This window comes from Coregonus lavaretus (assembly GCF_964263955.1).
Source record: "Coregonus lavaretus genome assembly, contig: HAP1_SCAFFOLD_4005, whole genome shotgun sequence".
Lineage (NCBI taxonomy): Eukaryota > Metazoa > Chordata > Actinopteri > Salmoniformes > Salmonidae > Coregonus > Coregonus lavaretus.
The window spans coordinates 1-22,033 of NW_028163571.1; the positions used below are offsets into that span (position 1 = coordinate 1).

Consider the following 22,033-nt stretch of genomic DNA (forward strand, 5'->3'; position numbering starts at 1 on the left):
GACAGAGGGCGAGAGAGATGGACAGGGAATGAGAGATGTTGATGGGGAGAGACAGAGGGAAGACCAGATGGAGAGACGGAGGGGGAGGAAGAGAAAGAAGGAAAGCAAGAGGGTGAGGGAGAGGAGAATGATGTAAAGACAACAGGAGGACATTAACTCTGAGGTGGAGCCAGAGTCAGAGGAGCAAGAGGAGGAATCCAGCAGAGCCACACACAACAGCCAGACTGACGGTCAGAGGTCTCCACCAACCCCTCAGAGAAGGGATGAAGATGGAATATCAGAGAGAGAGGAGGGAAAGAACATAACTTCTTCCAAACAAACACCTCCATACCGAATTCCCATACATCAAGACCCAACTTCTCCTAAAACAACGACATTCCCCCACAATCCCCCACCACGTGTTGCACCAAGACCACCATCTATAAGACACTATCATGGCTATCAGATGGGTGTAGAACAAGGAAGAGTAGTGAAAGCAATGGAAACCCAGAGGAGCAGTGGTCAGGTAGACCGAAAGGGAGGAACACCTGGCCTATCAGGTCTGAGGAGACCCACTAGCTCAGTGTCAGACAGTCCAGACACTCCTGATAGAAGCAGTCCAGGATTGTCAGCTGGTCTCAGAGCCACAGCATGTAGGTACACTATCTACTCCAGTAAAATACAGTTCAGGTGCACCCTCTGGACCAGTAGACACCAGCTCAGATACAGCATGTACAGCTATAAAGAGTAGCTCAGATACTCTGTCTACTTCATAGGGAAGTATAGGTAAATCCTCTGGACCAGTAGACACCAGCTCAGATACAGCATGTACAGCCATATAGAGTAGCTCAGATACTCTGTCTACTTCATAGGGAAGTATAGATAAATCCTATGTACCAACAGAGACCAGTACAGCTCCAGCCTCTGTACCAGGAGAAACCAGTTGAAAAGCAAGTTTGTTTGACAAATATTTAGATTCTGTACAGGGAAGGTTTGTTTCTCTTCAGTAAACCCATATCTCCTTTTCTATCTTTCTGGTTATTATGTATCATATTGTATGAAGAAAAAATATTGTATGCACTCACTACCTGTAAGTCGCTCTGGATAAGAGCGTCTGCTAAATGACTAAAAATGGTCTGGCACCCCAATGGTGGAACAAGCTCCCTCACGACGCCAGGACAGCGGAGTCACTCACCACCTTCCGGAGACATTTGAAACCCCACCTCTTTAAGGAATATATCCTTCTACCCCCCCCCCCCCCTAAAAAAAAAAAAAAAAAAAAAAGATATTGTAAAGTGGTTATCCCACTGGCTATAGGGTGAATGCACCTATTTGTAAGTCGCTCTGGATAAGAGCGTGTGCTAAATGACTTAAATGTAAATGTAAATGTAAAATGTAAAATATTGTTATCCTGTATGTTATGTGCTGTCATGTTTAGCCGACGCTACTATAATTTTTTATAAACTTTGAATAATGTGAATTATAATGAAATGTTGATCCATGCAACAAGATGGCAAACACATATTATGTTTTGAGGAAAATATTTCATTGTGTGAATGTTTTTTTGTGCATGCCTCACACAGTAGTCCTATAGGTCAATGGCTATAGGCTGGTGAATCAAAAGCCCTCAGACTCATTGGACAGGAGGAAAATTAAATGAACTATAGCTATTAAGTTACCTTTGAATATTACAGTATTGCCAACTTTTGTTACATTATAGCACAGTGATCCTATCAATTCTAAATTATATATGTAATTCTGTACATTGTAGCCAATTATACACGCAGCCAAAGACCAGGTATGGGCACGACTATATTCCAGAAGTGGTTAGAAAAAAATGTTATTAAAGTTATTATAGCATATAAATATAATGGAATGTTGTATTGCAGCTATTAAACATTATTTACAAGTCAAATGGAACGTTATTTTATTTTCAACCTCATGCAGAGGGAGGAACTAAAATCCACATTTTACTTTCACTTTCACAGCCTCGGTAGGCTAGGCAAGGAACCACACAGTGTTTTACCATATCTCATTTGAACTTACTTTTATTTATTATCTAAATAAACTAACTAACTAGCAAATATGTCCAAACTAACGCTCATCAGATTGTGCTTCTGGCTTTATCTCGCGCGACCGGTGGTCTCAGGAGGTAAGTTGAACCGACTGGCGGAGCCGAACGAAGCGTTTGGCCTACCTAATATTTGTTAGGCTACTTGTTTGTTATTGTGTGCTAGTTTTTTAGCCTACAACATCACATAATATTTGATTATCATGAACAATTGGTATATATATGTAAGATAATGTGCCTTATGAACACTATGTGCACTGCAACTTCAAGTTAGAAGCGCAGCCGGCGAGTGGAATTCATATCAAAGAAAAAAAGAAACATGGCAATCTGAAATCATAAACGACATTATGGATGGATGGACAATACCCTAAATACGCTCTTCCTATTGATTTTCAACATGGAAAGTCAGAATAATTTAAAAAGACGTCTATGGGGGTTTCGTAGAGAAATAAGGACCGCACCCTTCTTATTCCGTTTAGCTACACACAGAGCCAACTTCAGGAAGTTATTGTCATAGGTGGACGATGGCACAATGCTGTCATCTGTTGGTAAATGTTAATTACTGCAACTCCAGTGTTTTACCGGTGTACTTGAGATACCCGGATGAATTGCAAGATACTGAACAAGACTGGTTACTCGCATCAATGCCTCTGTCTCGTCATTTAACATTCAAACATGGTGTCAGAGTCGGATAACTAACCATGCTTTCCGCAAATTAGAGTCACCTGTTCTGGTTTACAAAAAAAAGCTTAGTTGAGTAAAACTTCGCCGGAATTGTCCTTAGCTAGATTGAGTTTGCTAGTTAGCTTCTGTGTTGTTAGCACCGTTTAGACATGGCAGCGAACATTCCCCCTCCCGCCGTTATGAAGCTCAGCGGAGATTGGAGCACAAACTGGGATACGTTTAGAGGTGAATGGGAGGACTATGCACTAGCAACGGGACTTCGGGAAAAGGACGATGAGGTAGTGGCTGCCACTTTGAGGACTATAATGGGAGCTGAATGCCGACACGTATACAAACACAACCTGAACCTAACAGCAAATCAAATCAAAACAAATGTTATTGGTCACATGCGCCGAATACAACAGGTGCAGACATTACAGTGAAATGCTTACTTACAGCCCTTAACCAACAGTGCATTTATTTTTAAAATAAAAATAAAACAACAACAAAAAAAGTGTTGAGAAAAAGAAAAAAAAAAGAGCAGAAGTAAAATAATATAACAGTAGGGAGGCTATATATACAGGGGGGTACCGGTGCAGAGTCAATGTGCGGGGGCACCGGCTAGTTGAGGTAGTTGAAGTAATATGTACATGTGGGTAGAGTTAAAGTGACTATGCATAAATAATTAACAGAGTAGCAGCAGCGTAAAAGGATGGGGTGGGGGGGCAGTGCAAATAGTCCGGGTAGCCATGATTAGCTGTTCAGGAGTCTTATGGCTTGGGAGTAGAAGCTGTTGAGAAGTCTTTTGGACCTAGACTTGGCACTCCGGTACCGCTTGCCGTGCGGTAGCAGAGAGAACAGTCTATGACTAGGGTGGCTGGAGTCTTTGACAATTTTGAGGGCCTTCCTCTGACACCGCCTGGTATAGAGGTCCTGGATGGCAGGAAGCTTGGCCCCAGTGATGTACTGGGCCGTACGCACTACCCTCTGTAGTGCCTTGCGGTCGGAGGCCAAGCAGTTGCCATACCAGGCGGTGATGCAACCAGTCAGGATGCTCTCAATGGTGCAGCTGTAGAATTTTTTGAGGATCTGAGGACCCATGCCAAATCTTTTCAGTCTCCTGAGGGGGAATAGGCTTTGTTGTGCCCTCTTCACGACTGTCTTGGTGTGTTTGGACCATGATAGTTCGTTGGTGATGTGGACACCAAGGAATTTGAAGCTCTCAACCTGTTCCACTACAGCCCCGTCGATGAGAATGGGGGCGTGCTCAGTCCTCTTTTTTTTCCTGTAGTCCACAATCATCTCCTTTGTCTTGGTCACGTTGAGGGAGAGGTTGTTGTCCTGGCACCACACAGCCAGGTCTCTGACCTCCTCCCTATAGGCTGTCTCATCGTTGTCGGTGATCAGGCCTACCACTGTTGTGTCGTCGGCAAACTTAATGATGGTGTTGGAGTCGTGCCTGGCCATGCAGTCATGGGTGAACAGAGAGTACAGGAGGGTACTGAGCACGCACCCCTGAGGGGCCCCCGTGTTGAGGATCAGTGTGGCAGATGTGTTGTTACCTACCCTTACCACCTGGGGGCGGCCCGTCAGGAATCAATCAATCAATCAATTTTATTTTATATAGCCCTTCTTACATCAGCTAATATCTCGAAGTGCTGTACAGAAACCCAGCCTAAAACCCCAAACAGCTAGTAATGCAGGTGTAGAAGCACGGTGGCTAGGAAAAACTCCCTAGAAAGGCAAAACCTAGGAAGAAACCTAGAGAGGAACCAGGCTATGAGGGGTGGCCAGTCCTCTTCTGGCTGTGCCGGGTGGAGATTATAACAGAACCATGCCAAGATGTTCAAAAATGTTCATAAGTGACAAGCATGGTCAAATAATAATCAGGAATAAATCTCAGTTGGCTTTTCATAGCCGATCATTAGAGTTTAAAACAGCAGGTCTGGGACAGGTAGGGGTTCCATAACCGCAGGCAGAACAGTTTAAACTGGAATAGCAGCAAGGCCAGGCGGACTGGGGATAGCAAGGAGTCACCACGGCCGGTAGTCCCGACGTATGGTCCTAGGGCTCAGGTCTCTCAGTTGGCTTTTCATAGCCGATCATTTAGAGTTGAAAACAGCAGGTCTGGGACAGGTAGGGGTTTCGTAGCCGCAGGCAGAACAGTTGAAACTGGAATAGCAGCAAGGCCAGGCGGACTGGGGGCAGCAGGGTGTCATCATGCCCGGTAGTCCTGACGTATGGTCCTAGGGCTCAGGTTCTCAGAGAGAAAGAGAGAACGAGAGAATTAGAGAGAGCATACTTAAATTCACACAGGACACTGGATAAGACAGGAGAAGTACTCCAGGTATAACCAACTAACCCCAGCCCCCCGACACATAAACTACTGCAGCATAAATACTGGAGGCTGAGACAGGAGCGGTCCGGAGACACTGTGGCCCCATCCGAAGAAACCCCCGGACAGGGCCAAACAGGAAGGATATAACCCCACCCACTCCGCCAAAGCACAGCCCCCGCACCACTAGAGGGATATCCCCAACCACCAACTTACAATCCTGAGACAAGGCCGAGTATAGCCCACAGAGGTCTCCACCACAGCACAAACCAAGGGGGGGGGGGGGTCGCCAACCCAGACAGGAAGATCACGTCAGTAACTCAACCCACTCAATTGACGTACCCCTCCCAGGGACGGCATGAAAGAGCACCAGCAGGCCAGTGACTCAGCCCCTGCAACAGGGTTAGAGGCAGAGAACCCCAGTGGAGAGGGGAACCGGCCTGGCAGAGACAGCAAGGGCTGTTCGTTGCTCCAGCCTTTCCGTTCACCTTCACACTCCTGGGCCAGACTACACTCAATCATATGACCTACTGAAGAGATAAGTCTTCAGTAAAGACTTAAAGGTTGAGACCGAGTCTGCGTCTCTCACATGGGTAGGCAGACTGTTCCATAAAAATGGAGATCTATAGGAGAAAGCCCTGCCTCCCGCTGTTTGCTTAGAAATTCTAGGGACAATTAGGAGGCCTGCGTCTTGTGACCGTAGCGTACGTATTGGTATGTACGGCAGGACCAACTCGGAAAGATAGGTAGGAGCAAGCCCATGTAACGCTTTATAGGTTAACAGTAAAACCTTGAAATCAGCCCTTGCCTTAACAGGAAGCCAGTGTAGGGAAGCTAGCACTGGAGTAATATGATCAAATTTCTTGGTTCTAGTCAGGATTCTAGCAGCCGTATTTAGCACTAACTGAAGTTTATTTAGTGCTTTATCCGGGTAGCCGGAAAATAGAGCATTGCAGTAGTCTAATCTAGAAGTAACAAATGCATGGATTAATTTTTCTGCATCATTTTTGGACAGAAAATTTCTGATTTTTGCAATGTTACGTAGATGGAAAAAAGCTGTCCTTGAAACAGTCTTGATATGTTCGTCAAAAGAGAGATCAGGGTCAAGAGTAACGCCTAGGTCCTTCACAGTTTTATTTGAGACGACTTTACAACCATCAAGATGAATTGTCAGATTTAACAGAAGATCTCTTTGTTTCTTGGGACCTAGAACAAGCATCTCTGTTTTGTCCGAGTTTAAAAGTAAAAAGTTTTCAGCCATCCACTTCCTTATGTCTGAAACACAGGCTTCTAGCGAGGGCAATTTTGGGGCTTCACCATGCTTCATTGAAATGTACAGCTGTGTGTCATCCGCATAGCAGTGAAAGTTAACATTATGTTTTCGAATAACATCCCCAAGAGGTAAAATATATAGTGAAAACAATAGTGGTCCTAAAACGGAACCTTGAGGAACACCGAAATGTACAGTTGATTTGTCGGAGGACAGACCATTCACAGAGACAAACTGATATCTTTCCGACAGGTAGGATCTAAACCAGGCCAGAACTTGTCCGTGTAGACCAATTTGGGTTTCCAGTCTCTCCAAAAGAATGTGGTGATCGATGGTGTCAAAGGCAGCACTAAGGTCTAGTAGCACGAGGACAGATGCAGAGCCTCGGTCTGACGCCATTAAAAGGTCATTTACCACCTTCACAAGTGCAGTCTCAGTGCTATGATGGGGTCTAAAACCAGACTGAAGCATTTCGTATACATTGTTTGTCTTCAGAAAGGCAGTGAGTTGCTGCGCAACAGCTTTTTCTAAAATTTTTGAGAGGAATGGAAGATTCGATATTGGCCGATAGTTTTTTATATTTTCCGGGTCAAGGTTTGGCTTTTTCAAGAGAGGCTTTATCACTGCCACTTTTAGTGAGTTTGGTACACATCCGGTGGATAGAGAGCTGTTTATTATGTTCAACATAGGAGGGCCAAGCACAGGAAGCAGCTCCTTCAGCAGTTTAGTAGGAATAGGATCCAGTATGCAGCTTGAAGGTTTAGAGGCCATGATTATTTTCATCATTGTGTCAAGAGATATAGTACTAAAACACTTAAGTGTCTCTCCCGATCCCAGGCCCTCGCAGAGCTGTGCAGATCCAGGACAGCTAAGCCCTGGAGGAATACGCAGATTCAAAGAGGAGTCCGTAATTTGCTTTCTAATGGTCATGATCTTTTCCTCAAAGAAGTTCATGAATTTATCACTGCTGAAGTGAAAACCATCCTCTCTTGGGGAATGCTGCTTTTTAGTTAGCTTTGCAACAGTATCAAAAAGAAATTTTGGATTGTTCTTATTTTCCTCGATTAATTTGGAAAAGTAGGATGATCGAGCAGCAGTGAGGGCTCTTCGGTACTGCACGGTACTGTCTTTCCAAGCTAGTCGGAAGACTTCCAGTTTGGTGTGGCGCCATTTCCGTTCCAATTTCCTGGAAGCTTGCTTCAAAGCTCGGGTATTTTCTGTATACCAGGGAGCTAGTTTCTTATGACAAATGTTTTTCGTTTTTAGGGGTGCAACTGCATCTAGGGTATTGTGCAAGGTTAAATTTAGTTCCTCAGTTAAGTGGTTAACTGATTTTTGTCCTCTGACGTCCTTGGGTAGGCAGAAGGGGTCTGGAAGGGCATCAATGAATTTTTGTGTTGTCTGAGAATTTATAGCACGACTTTTGATGCTCCTTGGTTGGGGTCTGAGCAGATTATTTGTTGCGATTGCAAACGTAATAAAATGGTGGTCCGATAGTCCAGGATTTTGTGGAAAAACATTAAGATCTACAACATTTATTCCATGGGACAAAACTAGGTCCAGAGTATGACTGTGGCAGTGAGTAGGTCCAGAGACATGTTGGACAAAACCCACTGAGTCGATAATGGCTCCGAAGGACTTTTGGAGTGGGTCTGTGGACTTCTCCATGTGAATATTAAAATCACCAAAAATTAGAATATGATCTGCTATGACTACAAGGTCTGATAGGAATTCAGGAAACTCAGAGAGGAACGCTGTATATGGCCCAGGAGGCCTGTAAACAGTAGCTATAAAAAGTGATTGAGTAGGCTGCATAGATTTCATGACTAGAAGCTCGAAAGATGAAAACGTCATTTTTTTTTTTGTAAATTGAAATTTGCTATCGTAAATGTTAGCAACACCTCCGCCTTTGCGGGATGCACGGGGAATATGGTCACTAGTGTAACCAGGAGGTGAGGCCTCATTTAACACAGCAAATTCATCAGGCTTAAGCCATGTTTCAGTCAGGCCAATCACATCAAGATTATGATCAGTGATTAGTTCATTGACTATGACTGCCTTTGAAGTGAGGGATCTAACATTAAGTAACCCTATTTTGAGATGTGAGGTATCACGATCTCTTTCAATAATGGCAGGAATGGAGGAGGTCTTTATCCTAATAAGATTGCTAGGGTGGACACCACCATGTTTAGTTTTGCCCAACCTAGGTCGAGGCACAGACACAGTCTCAATGGGTATGGCTGAGCTGACTACACTGACTATACTATTGGCAGACTCCACTAAGCTGGCAGGTTGGCTAACAGCCTGCTGCCTGGCCTGCACCCTATTTCACTGTGGGGCTAAAGGAGTTAGAGCCCTATCTATGTTGGTAGATAAGAGGAGAGCACCCCTCCAGCTAGGATGGAGTCCGTCACTCCTCAGCAGGTCAGGCTTGATCCTGTTTGTGGGTGAGTCCCAGAAAGAGGGCCAATTATCCACAAATGTTATCTTTTGGGAGGGGCAGAAAACAGGAAGTCCAGGATCCAGTTGCAGAGGGAGGTGTTTAGTCCCAGGATCCTTAGCTTAGTGATGATCTTAGAGGGCACTATGGTGTTGAATGCTGAGCTGTAGTCAATGAATAGCATTCTCACGTAGGTGTTCCTCTTGTCCAGGTGGGAAAGGGCAGTGTGGAGTGCAATAGAGATTGCATCATCTGTGGATCTGTTGGGGCGGTATGCAAATTGGAGTGGGTCTAGGGTTTCTGGGATAATGCTGTTGATGTGAGCCATGACCAGCCTTTCAAAGCACTTCATGGCTACAGACGTCAGTGCTACGGGTCGGTAGTCATTTAGGCAGGTTATCTTAGAGTCCTTGGGCACAGGGACTATGGTGGTCTGCTTGAAACATGTTGGTATTACAGACTCAGTCAGGGACATGTTGAAAATGTCAGTGAAGACACTTGCCAGTTGGTCAGCACATGCTCGGAGTACACGTCCTGATAATCCGTCTGGCCCTGCGGCCTTGTGAATGTTGACCTGCTTAAAAGTCTTACTCACATCGGCTACGGAGAGCGTGATTACATAGTCATCCAGAACAGCTGGTGCTCTCATGCATGCTTCAGTGTTGCTTGCCTCGAATGAGCATAGAAGTGGTTTAGCTCGTCTGGTAGGCTTGTGTCACTGGGCAGCTCGCGGCTGTGCTTCCCTTTGTAGTCTGTAATAGTTTTCAAGCCCTGCCACATCCGACGAGCGTCAGAGCCAGTGTAGTACGATTCAATCTTAGTCCTGTATTGACTCTTTGCCTGTTTGATGGTTCGTCGGAGGGCATAGCGGGATTTCTTATAAGCGTCCGGGTTAGAGTCCCGTTCCTTGAAAGCGGCAGCTCTATCCTTTAGCTCAGTGCGGATGTTTCCTGTAATCCATGGCTTCTGGTTGGGGTATGTACGTACGGTCACTGTGGGGACGACATCATCGATGCACTTATTGATGAAGCCAGTGACTGATGTGGTGTACTCCTCAATGCTGTCTGAAGAATCCCGGAACATGTTCCAGTCTGTGCTAGCAAAACAGTCCTGTAGCTTAGCATCTGCGTCATCTGACCACTTTTTTATTAACCGAGTCACTGGTGCTTCCTGCTTTAGTTTTTGCTTATAAGCAGGAATCAGGAGGATAGAGTTATGGTCAGATTTGCCAAATGGAGGGCGAGGGAGAGCTTTGTATGCGTCTCTGTGTGTGGAGTAAAGGTGGTCTAGAGTTTTTCTTCCTCTGGTTGCACATTTAACATGCTGGTAGAAATTAGGTAGAACGGATTTAAGTTTCCCTGCATTAAAGTCCCCGGCCACTAGGAGTGTTGCATCTGGATGAGCGTTTTCCTGTTGATTTATGGCCTTATACAACTCATTCAGTGCAATCTTAATGCCAGCATTGGTTTGTGGTGGTAAATAGACAGCTATGAAAAATATAGATGAAAACTCTCTTGGTAAATAGTGTGGTCTACAGCTTATCATAAGATACTCTACCTCAGGCGAGCAAAACCTCGAGACTTCCTTAGTATTTGATTTTGTGCACCAGCTGTTGTTTACAAATATACACAGACCGCCACCCCTTGTCTTACCGGAGTCAGCCGTTCTATCCTGCCGATGTAGCGTATAGCCCGCTAGCTGTATGTTATCCATGTCGTCGTTCAGCCACGACTCGGTGAAACATAAGATATTACAGTTTTTAATGTCCCGTTGGTAGGATAACCGTAATCTTAGGTCATCCAATTTGTTATCCAATGATTGAAGATTGGCTAATAGGATTGATGGAAGAGGCAGTGTACTCGCTCGCCGTCGGATCCTTACAAGGCACCCCGATCTACGTCCACGATATCTCCGTCTCTTCCTCCTGCGAATGACGGGGATTTGGGCCTTGTCGGGTGTCTGTATGATATCCTTCGCGGCCGCCTCGTTGAAGAAAAAATATTCGTCCAATACGAGGTGAGTAATCGCTGTCCTGATATCCAGAAGCTCTTTTTGGTTATAAGAGACGATGGCAGAAACATTATGTACAAAATAAATTACAAATAACGTGGAAAAACACACATAATAGTACAATTGGTTAGAGGGCTGTAAAACGGTAGCCATCTTCTCCGGCGCTGTTCTTCTAGCAGCTCAGCAAGGTAACGCTACAGCTATTCTTGATGCTCTCGAACTTTACTTTAAGCCAGCAAAGAACGTTATCTACGAGCGTTATGTTTTCGGTTGTTGCAAACAGGAGGACGGGGAGTCCATTGACAGCTTTGTCACTAGGCTAAGGGAAAAGGCAGCTACATGTGACTATGGTGCTTTAAGAGATGAACTGATCAGAGATAAGATAGGGCTTGGCATAATTGATGAGGGCACCCGCAGACGTTTGCTGAGAGAACGTGACCTGACACTGGTCTTGGTAGTGGAGACATGCCGTGCAGCAGAGCTTACTGATATACGGATAAGGTCCATGGAGCTAGAAAGGCAACATATGGACAATGTCAATGCTACATTCAGGCAGCCAGTAAAGAAATTCCCTTTCGCCACAGCTAATGCTAATACTACAGCCAACTCTGCAGTAGACAACCCCAATGCATGCCGATATTGTGGCATTTCTCATGGACGAGGAAAAGAACACTGCCCAGCCTATGGAAAAATATGCAAATCCTGTGGTACAGCTAATCACTTCGCAAGGGCCTGCATGAAAAGCAAGAGAAAGGAGGGTAAATTGCACTCCATTGAAATAAACACAGATGAAGGGAACAACAGCACAGAGGATGTATATGCTAGCGAGTGCATAGGGGCAGTAAGGGCAATATAAAAAAAAATGTTTGTCATTCTGCTACTTAATAATAAACCACAGCAATGCCAACTAGATTCAGGGGCCACATGTAACGTTATGAGCCTTAAAGATAAAAGGAGGCTCGCGCCCAGAGACAAACTCACACAGAGTAACACCAAGCTGAAACTGTATTCAGGCCAGTTCATGACCTCTTTAGGCCTGTTTGTGACAGAGTGTGTTTTACGTGGTCAGAAACACACTTTTGAGTTTGAAATAGTTGAGGCTAGTCAACAGCCATTACTGTCAGGTTCTACATGCGAGCGCCTTGGGCTTATTAACTTCACCATCCCAGCTGATCTTAACATTATAGACAAAGTCCAGGCTGGGCCCCTGAGCAAGGAGACACTCCTAAGCAAGTACCATGATGTCTTCAATGCACCGGTCGAGTCAGTTCCCGGCGAAGTCCACTTTGAGTTGGACGCAGCAATCCAGCCTGTCCAGTGTGCACCCCGCAATGTACCAATGGCCATGAAAGCAGCTACGAAGGCTCAGCTTGACAAATACGAAGCAGATGGCCACATCATATCCGTCACCGAGCCTACAGACTGGATAAGTAATATGGTTATCGTCAAGAAACCAGACAAGCTATGGATATGCATTGATCCTAAACACCTCAACCGGGCTCTGAGACGTTTACATTACATTATGCCCACGTTGGAGGATGTTCTTTACAAGCTCCCAAAGGCCAGAGTCTTCACGCTCGTGGACGCCAGAGATGCCTTCCTGCAGTGCAAGCTTGACGAGCCCAGCAGCTACATGACCACCTTTTGGACACCCTGGGGCAGGAAGAGGTGGTTGAAGCTCCTGTTTGGTTTCTCCGTGGCTCCAGAGGTGTATCAGTGGAAACAGCACAAGCTGTTGATGGGACTCAGTGGCGTGGAACCCATAGCAGATGACATCCTCGTAGTGGGCTGTGGGGACAGTGATGAGGAGGCAGAATGTGACCATGACGCCAAGCTGCTGGCCCTGATGGTCAGATGCAGACAGGTCAAGCTAAGGCTAAGCATAACAAAGCTTCAGTTTAAAGTGCCAGAGGTTCGCTTTCATGGGCACATCTTGTCCTCCACCGGATTGAAGGCGGAACCAGAAAAAGTGAAGGCTGTCTTGGATATGCCCCACCTATCTGACGTGAAGGCAGTGCAGCGCTTCGTCGGATTCGGCCAAGTTCCTACCACGGCTCTCTGAAATGTGTGAACCACTAAGGAGGCTCATGGACAAGGACACCATCTGGCATTGGCTCCCAAAACATGACACAGCGGTGAGGGAAATAAAACAACTGGTCACCCAGACACCTGTACTGCGATACTACGATGTGTCAAAACCTGTCACGATTCAGAGTGACTCAAGCCAGTATGGACTGGGCTGTTGCCTCATGCAAGAGGGCCAGCCTGTGGCATTCGCCTCTAGGGCACTCACTCCAACAGAGCAGAACTATGCCCAGATAGAGAAGGAGTGTCTCAGCATTGTGTTTGCATGCCAACGCTTCCACCACTACCTGTACGGGCGTGACAATATTACCGCAGAGACGGATCACAAGCCCCTTATTGCTATATTCAGCAAGCCTCTCCTGAATGCCCCGAAACGACTGCAGAGCATGCTACTGCCCCTACAAAACTACAACCTCACGGTGGTGTATAAGCCAGGGCCAGAGATGTATGTGAGTGACACGCTCAGCAGGGCTACTGCATCAGGCACTCGCACACGCTCCATGCATGAACAATACGCAGTGTGCAGCTAACAAACAGAGCAAGTGGATGTTGAACACATCAACCAGGCTGACTACCTCAATGTTACAGACCAGCGCCTTATACAAATCAGACAGCACACAGACAGGGACGAGCAACTCCAGGCATTGAGGTCTGTGATTCTGATGGGCTGGCCCGACTGCAAGGAAGAAACTGCTTTAGCCATCAGAGAATATTGGCCAGTCAAAGAAGAGCTCAGTGTTCAAAATTGAGTAATATTCAAGGGTCAGAGAGTCGTTATTCCCCGGTCTCTGCGCCCTGAGATGTTGGCGCGCGTGCACTCAAGTCACATAGGAGGTGAGGCCTGTTACAGACAAGCACGTGACACACTGTATTGGCCAGGAATGCAGAGTGAAATCAAAGACTATGTCAGTAAATGCACAATCTGCAATGAATATGCCATTGAGCAACAGAGAGAGACGATGTCCCACGAGCTACCAATGCGCCCCTGGCAGATAGTAAGTCTAGATCTCTTCCAGCACAGTGGCAAAGACTTTCTGCTGGTAGTTGATCATTACTCAGACTTCTGGGAGATTGACCTCCTCCCCGACCTCTCAGCAGAGACAACGATCAAACGCTGCAAGGCTCAGTTTGCCCGCTATGGCCAGCCAGATAGGGTAATTTCAGATAATGGACCCCAATTCTCCGGATGTGAGTTCCGAAAATTTGCTGCAGAATGGGAATTCGAGCATGTCACTTCATCACCACGACACCCAAAAGCTAATGGGAAGGCTGAGTCGGCAGTCAAAATCGCAAAGAACCTCTGCAAAAAAGCTCTGCGAGAGGGCAAAGATGCCTGGAAAGCAATCCTGCAGTGGCGCAATACCCCGACAGAAGGCATGGATAGCAGCCCGGCCCAGCGCCTCATGGCACGGCGTTTAAAAGCAGCTCTGCCAGTAGCAAGCACTTTCCTGGAGCCATGTGTGGTGACAGACGTGCTGGTGAAGCTACGTCACAGAAGACAGGTCTCCAAGTTCATCTACGACAAATCAGCAAAATACTTACCTGAGGTCAGGGTGGGTGAAACGGTGCGAATGAAGCCACTACCAGGGGACCGGACGGGCCTCTGGAGACTCGGATCCTGTGTACAGAAAGTGGCACCACGCTCCTACTTGGTCGAAGTGAATGAATCACTGTACCGTCGTAACAGGGTTGACCTTCGGATTGATGAGCCAGCATCTACTCAGAACTCTGATGGTCATAGGGGTCGCATGACAAAAGACGGAACCCCAGCAAGTCACAAAATAAATACAAAAACTGTTCATGTTGGAAATTACTACTAGGTTTGTTTTGTTAGTGAATTGACTGCTCTTGTCCTATTTTATAAAAGGGAAGATGTTATGGGTGGAAGATGGCACAATGATGCCATCTGTTGGTAAATGTTAATTACTGCAACTCCAGTGTTTTACCGGTGTACTTGAGATACCCAGATGTATTGCAATATACTGAACAAGACTGGTTACTCGCATCAATGCCTCTGTCTCGTCATTTAACATTCAAACAGTTATCGGATATTGAGTCCTGGCCTAACCAAGGCTCAAACCTAAAGAAGGGTCTGCATGATCATGGCAGGGCCGGTGTTAGGGGCGGGACTTAGGGGGGCTGGTCCGCTCTACCGTACCTCCTTGCCCATCCAAATAAAATATTGAAATATTTGTCATTTATTTGACAGAGACTCACGCCGACAGAAAGACCCATCAAACTCAGATAACGAATCAGAGTGAGCGAAACAGCGCCCCTCTGTCTCAGTATGTGTAAACAATGTATCTGATTCTGTCTGGACCAAAAGAGTGTGGCATGTCATACTATTTCTGTCCACACAGCATCAGATACATGGGCTATATATAGGATACTGGCTTCCCCTAAAGTATTTGCTTGAGATCCCCATTAGCTGATGCCAAGGCAGCTCTACTCTTCCTGGGGTCCAAACACATTAATGCACTTACATTACACATAAAACAAAAGATAAAACAGTACATCATATAACATTATTACACCACTACATATCTACAATACAAAATGTACACTGCTCAAAAAAATAAAGGGAACACTTAAACAACACAATGTAACTCCAAGTCAATCACACTTCTGTGAAATCAAACTGTCCACTTAGGAAGCAACACTGATTGACAATACATTTCACATGCTGTTGTGCAAATGGAATAGACAACAGGTGGAAATTATAGGCAATTAGCAAGACACCCCCAATAAAGGACTGGTTTTGCTGTGGTGACCACAGACCACTTCTCAGTTCCTATGCTTCCTGGCTGATGTTTTGGTCACTTTTGAATGCTGGCGGTGCTTTCACTCTAGTGGTAGCATGAGACGGAGTCTACAACCCACACAAGTGGCTCAGGTAGTGCAGCTCATCCAGGATGGCACATCAATGCGAGCTGTGGCAAGAAGGTTTGCTGTGTCTGTCAGCGTAGTGTCCAGAGCATGGAGGCGCTACCAGGAGACAGGCCAGTACATCAGGAGACGTGGAGGAGGCCGTAGGAGGGCAACAACCCAGCAGCAGGACCGCTACCTCCGCCTTTGTGCAAGGAGGAGCACTGCCAGAGCCCTGCAAAATGACCTCCAGCAGGCCACAAATGTGCATGTGTCTGCTCAAACGGTCAGAAACAGACTCCATGAGGGTGGTATGAGGACCCGACGTCCACAGGTGGGGGTTGTGCTTACAGCCCAACACCGTGCAGGACGTTTGGCATTTGCCAGAGAACACCAAGATTGGCAAATTCGCCACTGGCGCCCTGTGCTCTTCACAGATGAAAGCAGGTTCACACTGAGCACATGTGACAGACGTGACAGAGTCTGGAGACGCCGTGGAGAACGTTCTGCTGCCTGCAACATCCTCCAGCATGACCAGTTTGGCGGTGGGTCAGTCATTGAGTGGGGTGGCATTTATTTGGGGGGCCGCACAGCCCTCCATGTGCTCGCCAGAGGTAGCCTGACTGCCATTAGGTACCGAGATGAGATCCTCAGACCCCTTGCGAGACCATATGCTGCTGCGGTTGGTCCTGGGTTCCTCCTAATGCAAGACAATGATAGACCTCATGTGGCTGGAGTGTGTCAGCAGTTCCTGCAAGAGGAAGGCATTGATGCTATGGACCGCCCGTTCCCCAGACCTGAATCCAATTGAGCACATCTGCGACATCATGTCTTGCTCCATCCACCAACGCCACGTTGCACCACAGACTGTCCAGGAGTTGGCGGATGCTTTAGTCCAGGTCTGAGAGGAGATCCCTCAGGAGACCATCCGCCACCTCATCAGGAGCATGCCCAGGCGTTGTAGGGAGGTCATACAGGCACGTGGAGGCCACACACACTACTGAGCCTCATTTTGACTTGTTTTAAGGACATTACATCAAAGTTGGATCAGCCTGTAGTGTGGTTTTCCACTTTAATTTTGAGGGTGACTCCAAATCCAGACCTCCATGGGTTGATACATTTGATTTCCATTGATCATTTGTGTGTGATTTTGTTGTCATCACATTCAACTATGTAAAGAAAAAAGTATTTAATAAGATTATTTCATTCATTCAGATCTAGGATGTGTTATTTTAGTGTTCCCTTTATTTTTTTGAGCAGTGTATAATACCACCATACAACAATATTACAATGTACGTGTATATAGAGTGTGTGTGCTAGCGTTTGTGTGGGTATGCGTGTGTCTGTACCTGTGTGTGTGTCTCTTCACGGTTCCCGCTGTTCCATAAGGTGTATTTTTATCTGTTTTTTAAATCTGATTCTACTGCTTGCATCAGTTATATAATAATAATAGAGTTCCATGTAGTCATGGCTCTATGTAGTACTGTGCGCTTCCCATAGTGTGTTCTGGACTTGGGGATTGTGAAGAGACCTCTGGTGTCATGTCTTGTGGGGTATGCATGAGTGTCCGAGCTGTGTGCTAGTAGTTTAAACAGACAGCTCAGTGCATTCAGCTTGTCAACACTTCTTACAAAATCAAGTACATTTTACATTTTAATCATTTAGCAGACGCTCTTATCCAGAGCGACTTACAGTTAGTGAATACATATTATTATTTATTTTTTTATACTGGCCCCCGTGGGAATCGAACCCACAACCCTGGCGTTGCAAACGCCATGCGCTATCAACTGAGCTACATCCCTGCCGGCCATTCCCTCCCCTACCCTGGACGACGCTGGGCCAATTGTGCGCCGCCCATGAGTCTCCCGGTCGCGGCCGGCTGCGACAGAGCCTGGATTCGAACCAGGATCTCTAGTGGCATAGTTAGCACTGCGATGCAGTGCCTTAGACCACTGCGCCACTCGGGAGACACAAGTAGTGATGAAGTCAATCTCTCCTCCACTTTGAGCCATGAGAGATTGACATGCATATCATTAATGTTAGCTCTCCGTGTACATTTAAGGGCCAGCCGTGCTGCCCTGTTCTGAGCCAATTGTAATTTTCCTAAGTCCCTCTTTGTGGCACCTGACCACACGACTGAACAGATTGTTTTGCCACAATTATATAATTACTCCTGACTAAATAAAAACATTGAAAATACTTCACCAGAGAGCATGACTTAGCCACAGAGGATCATTAAAATACTTCACCAGAGAGCATGACTTAGCCACAGAGGATCATTAAAATACTTCACCAGAGAGCATGACTTAGCCACAGAGGATCATTAGAATACTTCACCAGAGAGCATGACTTAGCCACAGAGGATCATTAAAATACTTCACCAGAGAGCATGACTTAGCCACAGAGGATCATTAGAATACTTCACCAGGGTGCATGACTTAGTCACAGAGGATGATTAGCTTAATATAAAAATATATCTCTGGATAGTTTCAAATCACAAGTGCATAGGCCTATTCCTATTTTGGAATCCCACAATTTGGGCAGCGGGCGTGACAATATGTCTAGCTGATTGAGTTGCAGCTGTCAATGACAGTGGTCCTCTGTAGCTCAATTGGTAGAGCATGGCGCTTGTAACGCCAGGGTAGTGGGTTCGATCCCCGGGACCACCCATATGTAAAAATGTATGCACACATGACTGTAAGTCGCTTTGGATAAAAGCGTCTGCTAAATGGTATATTAATGAAAAGCATCAAAAATGTGTGAAGATAATGTGTCTTGAGTATAATTTTTTATGTTGCAACAAGACGAAGGGGAGGGGGGGTGGCGAAGATATGGCGTCTCTCTCCAGAATGCACTCAGCTCTCCAGAATGCACTCAGCTGTCTCCCGCCAATCCTTGCCCATTCATTGTTTCATTGTGTGAATTGTTTGCCCTTTGATTGTTGATTTTTAAAAATCAATTCCCCATTACATAGAGAATGGCGCCGGAGGAGATGGCTGCCGTTTTACGGGCTCCTAACCAATTGTGCTATTGTGTGTGTTTTTTCGCGTTATTTGTAACTTATTTTGTTCCTAATGTTTCTGCCACCATCTCTTATGACCGAGAAGAGCTGCCTCTACCATCAGTCCTATTAGCCAATGTACAATCATTGGATAACAAAATAGACTAACTACGATCACGGATATCCTACCAACGGGACATTAAAAACGGTAATATCTTATGTTTCACCGAGTCGTGGCTGAACGACGACATGGATAACATACAGCTGGCGGGATATACGCTGCATCGGCAAGATAGAACAGCTGCCTCCGGTAACACGAGGGGTGGCGGTCTGTGTATATTTGTAAACAACAGCTAATGCACGAAATCTAATATTAAGGAAGTCTCGAGGTTTTGCTCGCCTGAGGTAGAGTATCTCATGATAAGCTGTAGACCACACTATTTACCAAGAGAATTTTCATCTATATTTTTTTGTAGCTGTCTATTTACCACCACAAACCGATGCTGGCACTAAGACTGCACTCAATGAGCTAATTAAGGCCATAAGCAAACAGGAAAACGCTCATCCAGAGCATGATTTAGCCACAGAGGATCATTAAAATTGCAGCTGTCAGTGAAAAGCATATAAAATATGTGTGAAGATAATGTGTCTTGAGTATCATTTTTTATGTTGCAACAAGAATGGGAGGGGTGTGTGGCGAAGATATGGAGTGTGTATCTCCAGAATGCGTGCACTCAGCTCTCCAGAATGCACTTAGCGGTCTTCCGCCAATCCTTGCCCATACATTTTTTCATTGTGTGAATTGTTTGCCCTTTGTTGATTTTTTAAAATCAATTCCCCATTACATACAGTGCATTTGGAAAGTATTCAGACCCCTTCCCTTTTTCCACATTTTGTTACGTTACAGCCTTATTCTAAAATGGATTAAATTAATTTTTTCCTCATCAATTTATACACAATGCCCTATAATGACAAAGCAAAAACATTTTTATTTTTTTTAGCAAATTTATATTTAAAAAAAAACAGAAATACCTTATTTACATAAGTATTCAGACCCTTTGCTATGAGACTCGAAATTGAGCTCAGGTGCATCCTGTTTGCATTGATCATCCTTGAGATGTTTCTACAACTTGATTGTAGTCCACCTGTGGTAAATTCAATTGATTGGACATGATTTGGAAAGGCACACACCTGTCTATATAAGGTCCCACAGTTGGCAGTGCAGGTCAGAGCAAAAACCAAGCCATGAGGTTGAAGGAATTGTCCGTAGAGGTCAGAGACAGGATTGTGTCGAGGCACAGATCTGGGGAAGGGTACCAAAACATTTCTGCAGCATTGAAGTTCCCCATGAACACAGTGGCCTCCATTATTCTTAAATGAAGAAGTTTGGAACAACCAAGACTCTTCCTAGAGCTGGCCTCCTGGCCAAACTGAGCAATCGGGGGAGAAGGCCCTTGGTCAGGGAGGTGACCAAGAACCCGATGGTCACTCTAACAGATCTCCAGAGTTTGTCTGTGGAGGTGGGAGAACCTTCCAGAAGGACAACCATCTCTGCAGCACTCCACCAATCAGGCCTTTACGGTAGAGTGGCCAGACGGAAGCCACTCCTCAGTAAAATGCACGACAGCCCACTTGGAGTTTGCCAAAAGGCACCTTAAGGACTCTCAGACCATGAGAAACAAGATTCTCTGGTCTGATGAAACCAAGATTGAACTCTTTGGCCTGAATGCCAAGCGTCACGTCTGGAGGAAACCTGGCACCATCCCTACGGTGAAGCATGGTGGTGGCAGCATCATGCTGTGGGGATGTTTTTCAGCGGCAGGGACTGGGAGACTAGTCAGGATGAAGGGAAAGATGAACGGATCAAAGTACAGAGAGATCCTTGATGAAAACCTGCTCCAGAGCGCTCAGGACCTCAGACTGGGGCGAAGGTTCACCTTCCAACAGGACAACAACCCTAAGCACACAGCCAAGATAATGCAGGAGTGGCTTCGGGACAAGTCTATGAATGTGCTTGAGTGGCCCAGCCAGAGCCCGGACTTGAACCCGATCTAACATTTCTGGACAGACCTGAAAATAGCTGTGCAGCGACGCTCCCCATCCAACCTGACAGAGCTTGAGAGGATCTGCAGAGAAGAATGGGAGAAACTCCCCAAATACAGGTGTGCCAAGCTTGAAGTGTCATACCCAACAAGACTCGAGGCTGTAATCGCTGCCTAAGGTGCTTTCTTCAACAAAGTACTGAGTAAATGGTCTGAATACTATGTAAATGTGATATTTCAGTAAAAAAAAAAAAAACTTGTTTCTCACAAGTGTAGTAGGTTGTGAACTCTGCAAACAACGTTTCCACTACAAGAATGAGAACGGTAAATGACTGTAATGCTTAACAGTAATTAATGTAACCAAATGACGGGGATTAACGGTACATTTACTAGACCTACTGGTTACATACAGTGTATTCGGAAAGTGTTCAGACCGCTTCTCTTATTCCACACATTTTGTTTCGTTACATGTCTGTATTCCCAGTGATGTGAAATCCATAGATTAGGGCCTAATGAATTAATTTCAATTGACTGTTTTCCTTATATGAAATGTAAGTAAATTGTTATTTGGAAATACAATGATTCTACATTTTGTTACGTTACAGCATTATTCTAAAATGGATGAAATAAATCAAAATCCTCATCAATCTACACACAATACCCCATAATGACAGTTTTTTTGAAATTTTTGCAAATGTATTACAAATAAAAAACAGAAATACCTTATTTACATGGGGTATTGATCAAAATAAACAATCAAATGGGCAAACAATTCACACAAAATAACAATGAATGTGCAAGAATTGTCCGGAGACTGCAGGCTTATTCAGGACAGATTTTGGCGAGAGTGAGCCCTCTCGCTTCACCTCTTCCTCTCTGCTGAAACTAGCGAGCGAAACAGGCCATGTAGCCCATGTATCTGATTCTGTCTGGCCAGAAAAGGTATGACATGCCATACTACTTTTGTCCAGACAGCATCAGATACATGGGCTACACTTACGGAGAAAGAGGGGCGCTGTTTCGCTCGCTCAGACGCTTTATCTAAGGTTGATGGGTCTTTCTGTCGGTGCGCGTCTTGGTCAAATAAATGATCAATATTTCAATATTTTATTTAGACGGGCAAGGAGGTACGGTAGGGCGGGCTAGGCCCCCTAGCACCCGCCTATAACGCCTGCCTTGCTTTATGCGCAAATATTGATATAATAACCAGTCAACTTGGAGTCACGCGATATGTTGTGTGGTCCTCCCACTACGACTCGGGAAAGCATACAG

At 45.5% G+C, this 22,033-nt stretch overlaps 1 protein-coding gene across 2 annotated transcripts in view; it reads left to right on the plus strand.

Annotated features, from left to right (window-relative positions):
* The first annotated feature begins 2,005 nt into the window (after positions 1 to 2,005).
* The window catches only part of LOC311117986 (uncharacterized protein), a 49,194-nt gene continuing 29,166 nt past the window's right edge, over positions 2,006 to 22,033 (plus strand). Inside the window, exon 1 of one of the 2 annotated variants that reach the window (XM_084192868.1) lies at positions 2,006 to 2,131. In XM_084192868.1, the coding sequence (XP_084048994.1) occupies positions 2,065 to 2,131 (67 nt within the window). In that variant the 5' untranslated portion in view covers positions 2,006 to 2,064. The remainder of the gene's footprint in view (positions 2,132 to 22,033) is intronic. The other variant, XM_084192869.1, reaches the window with a different exon arrangement.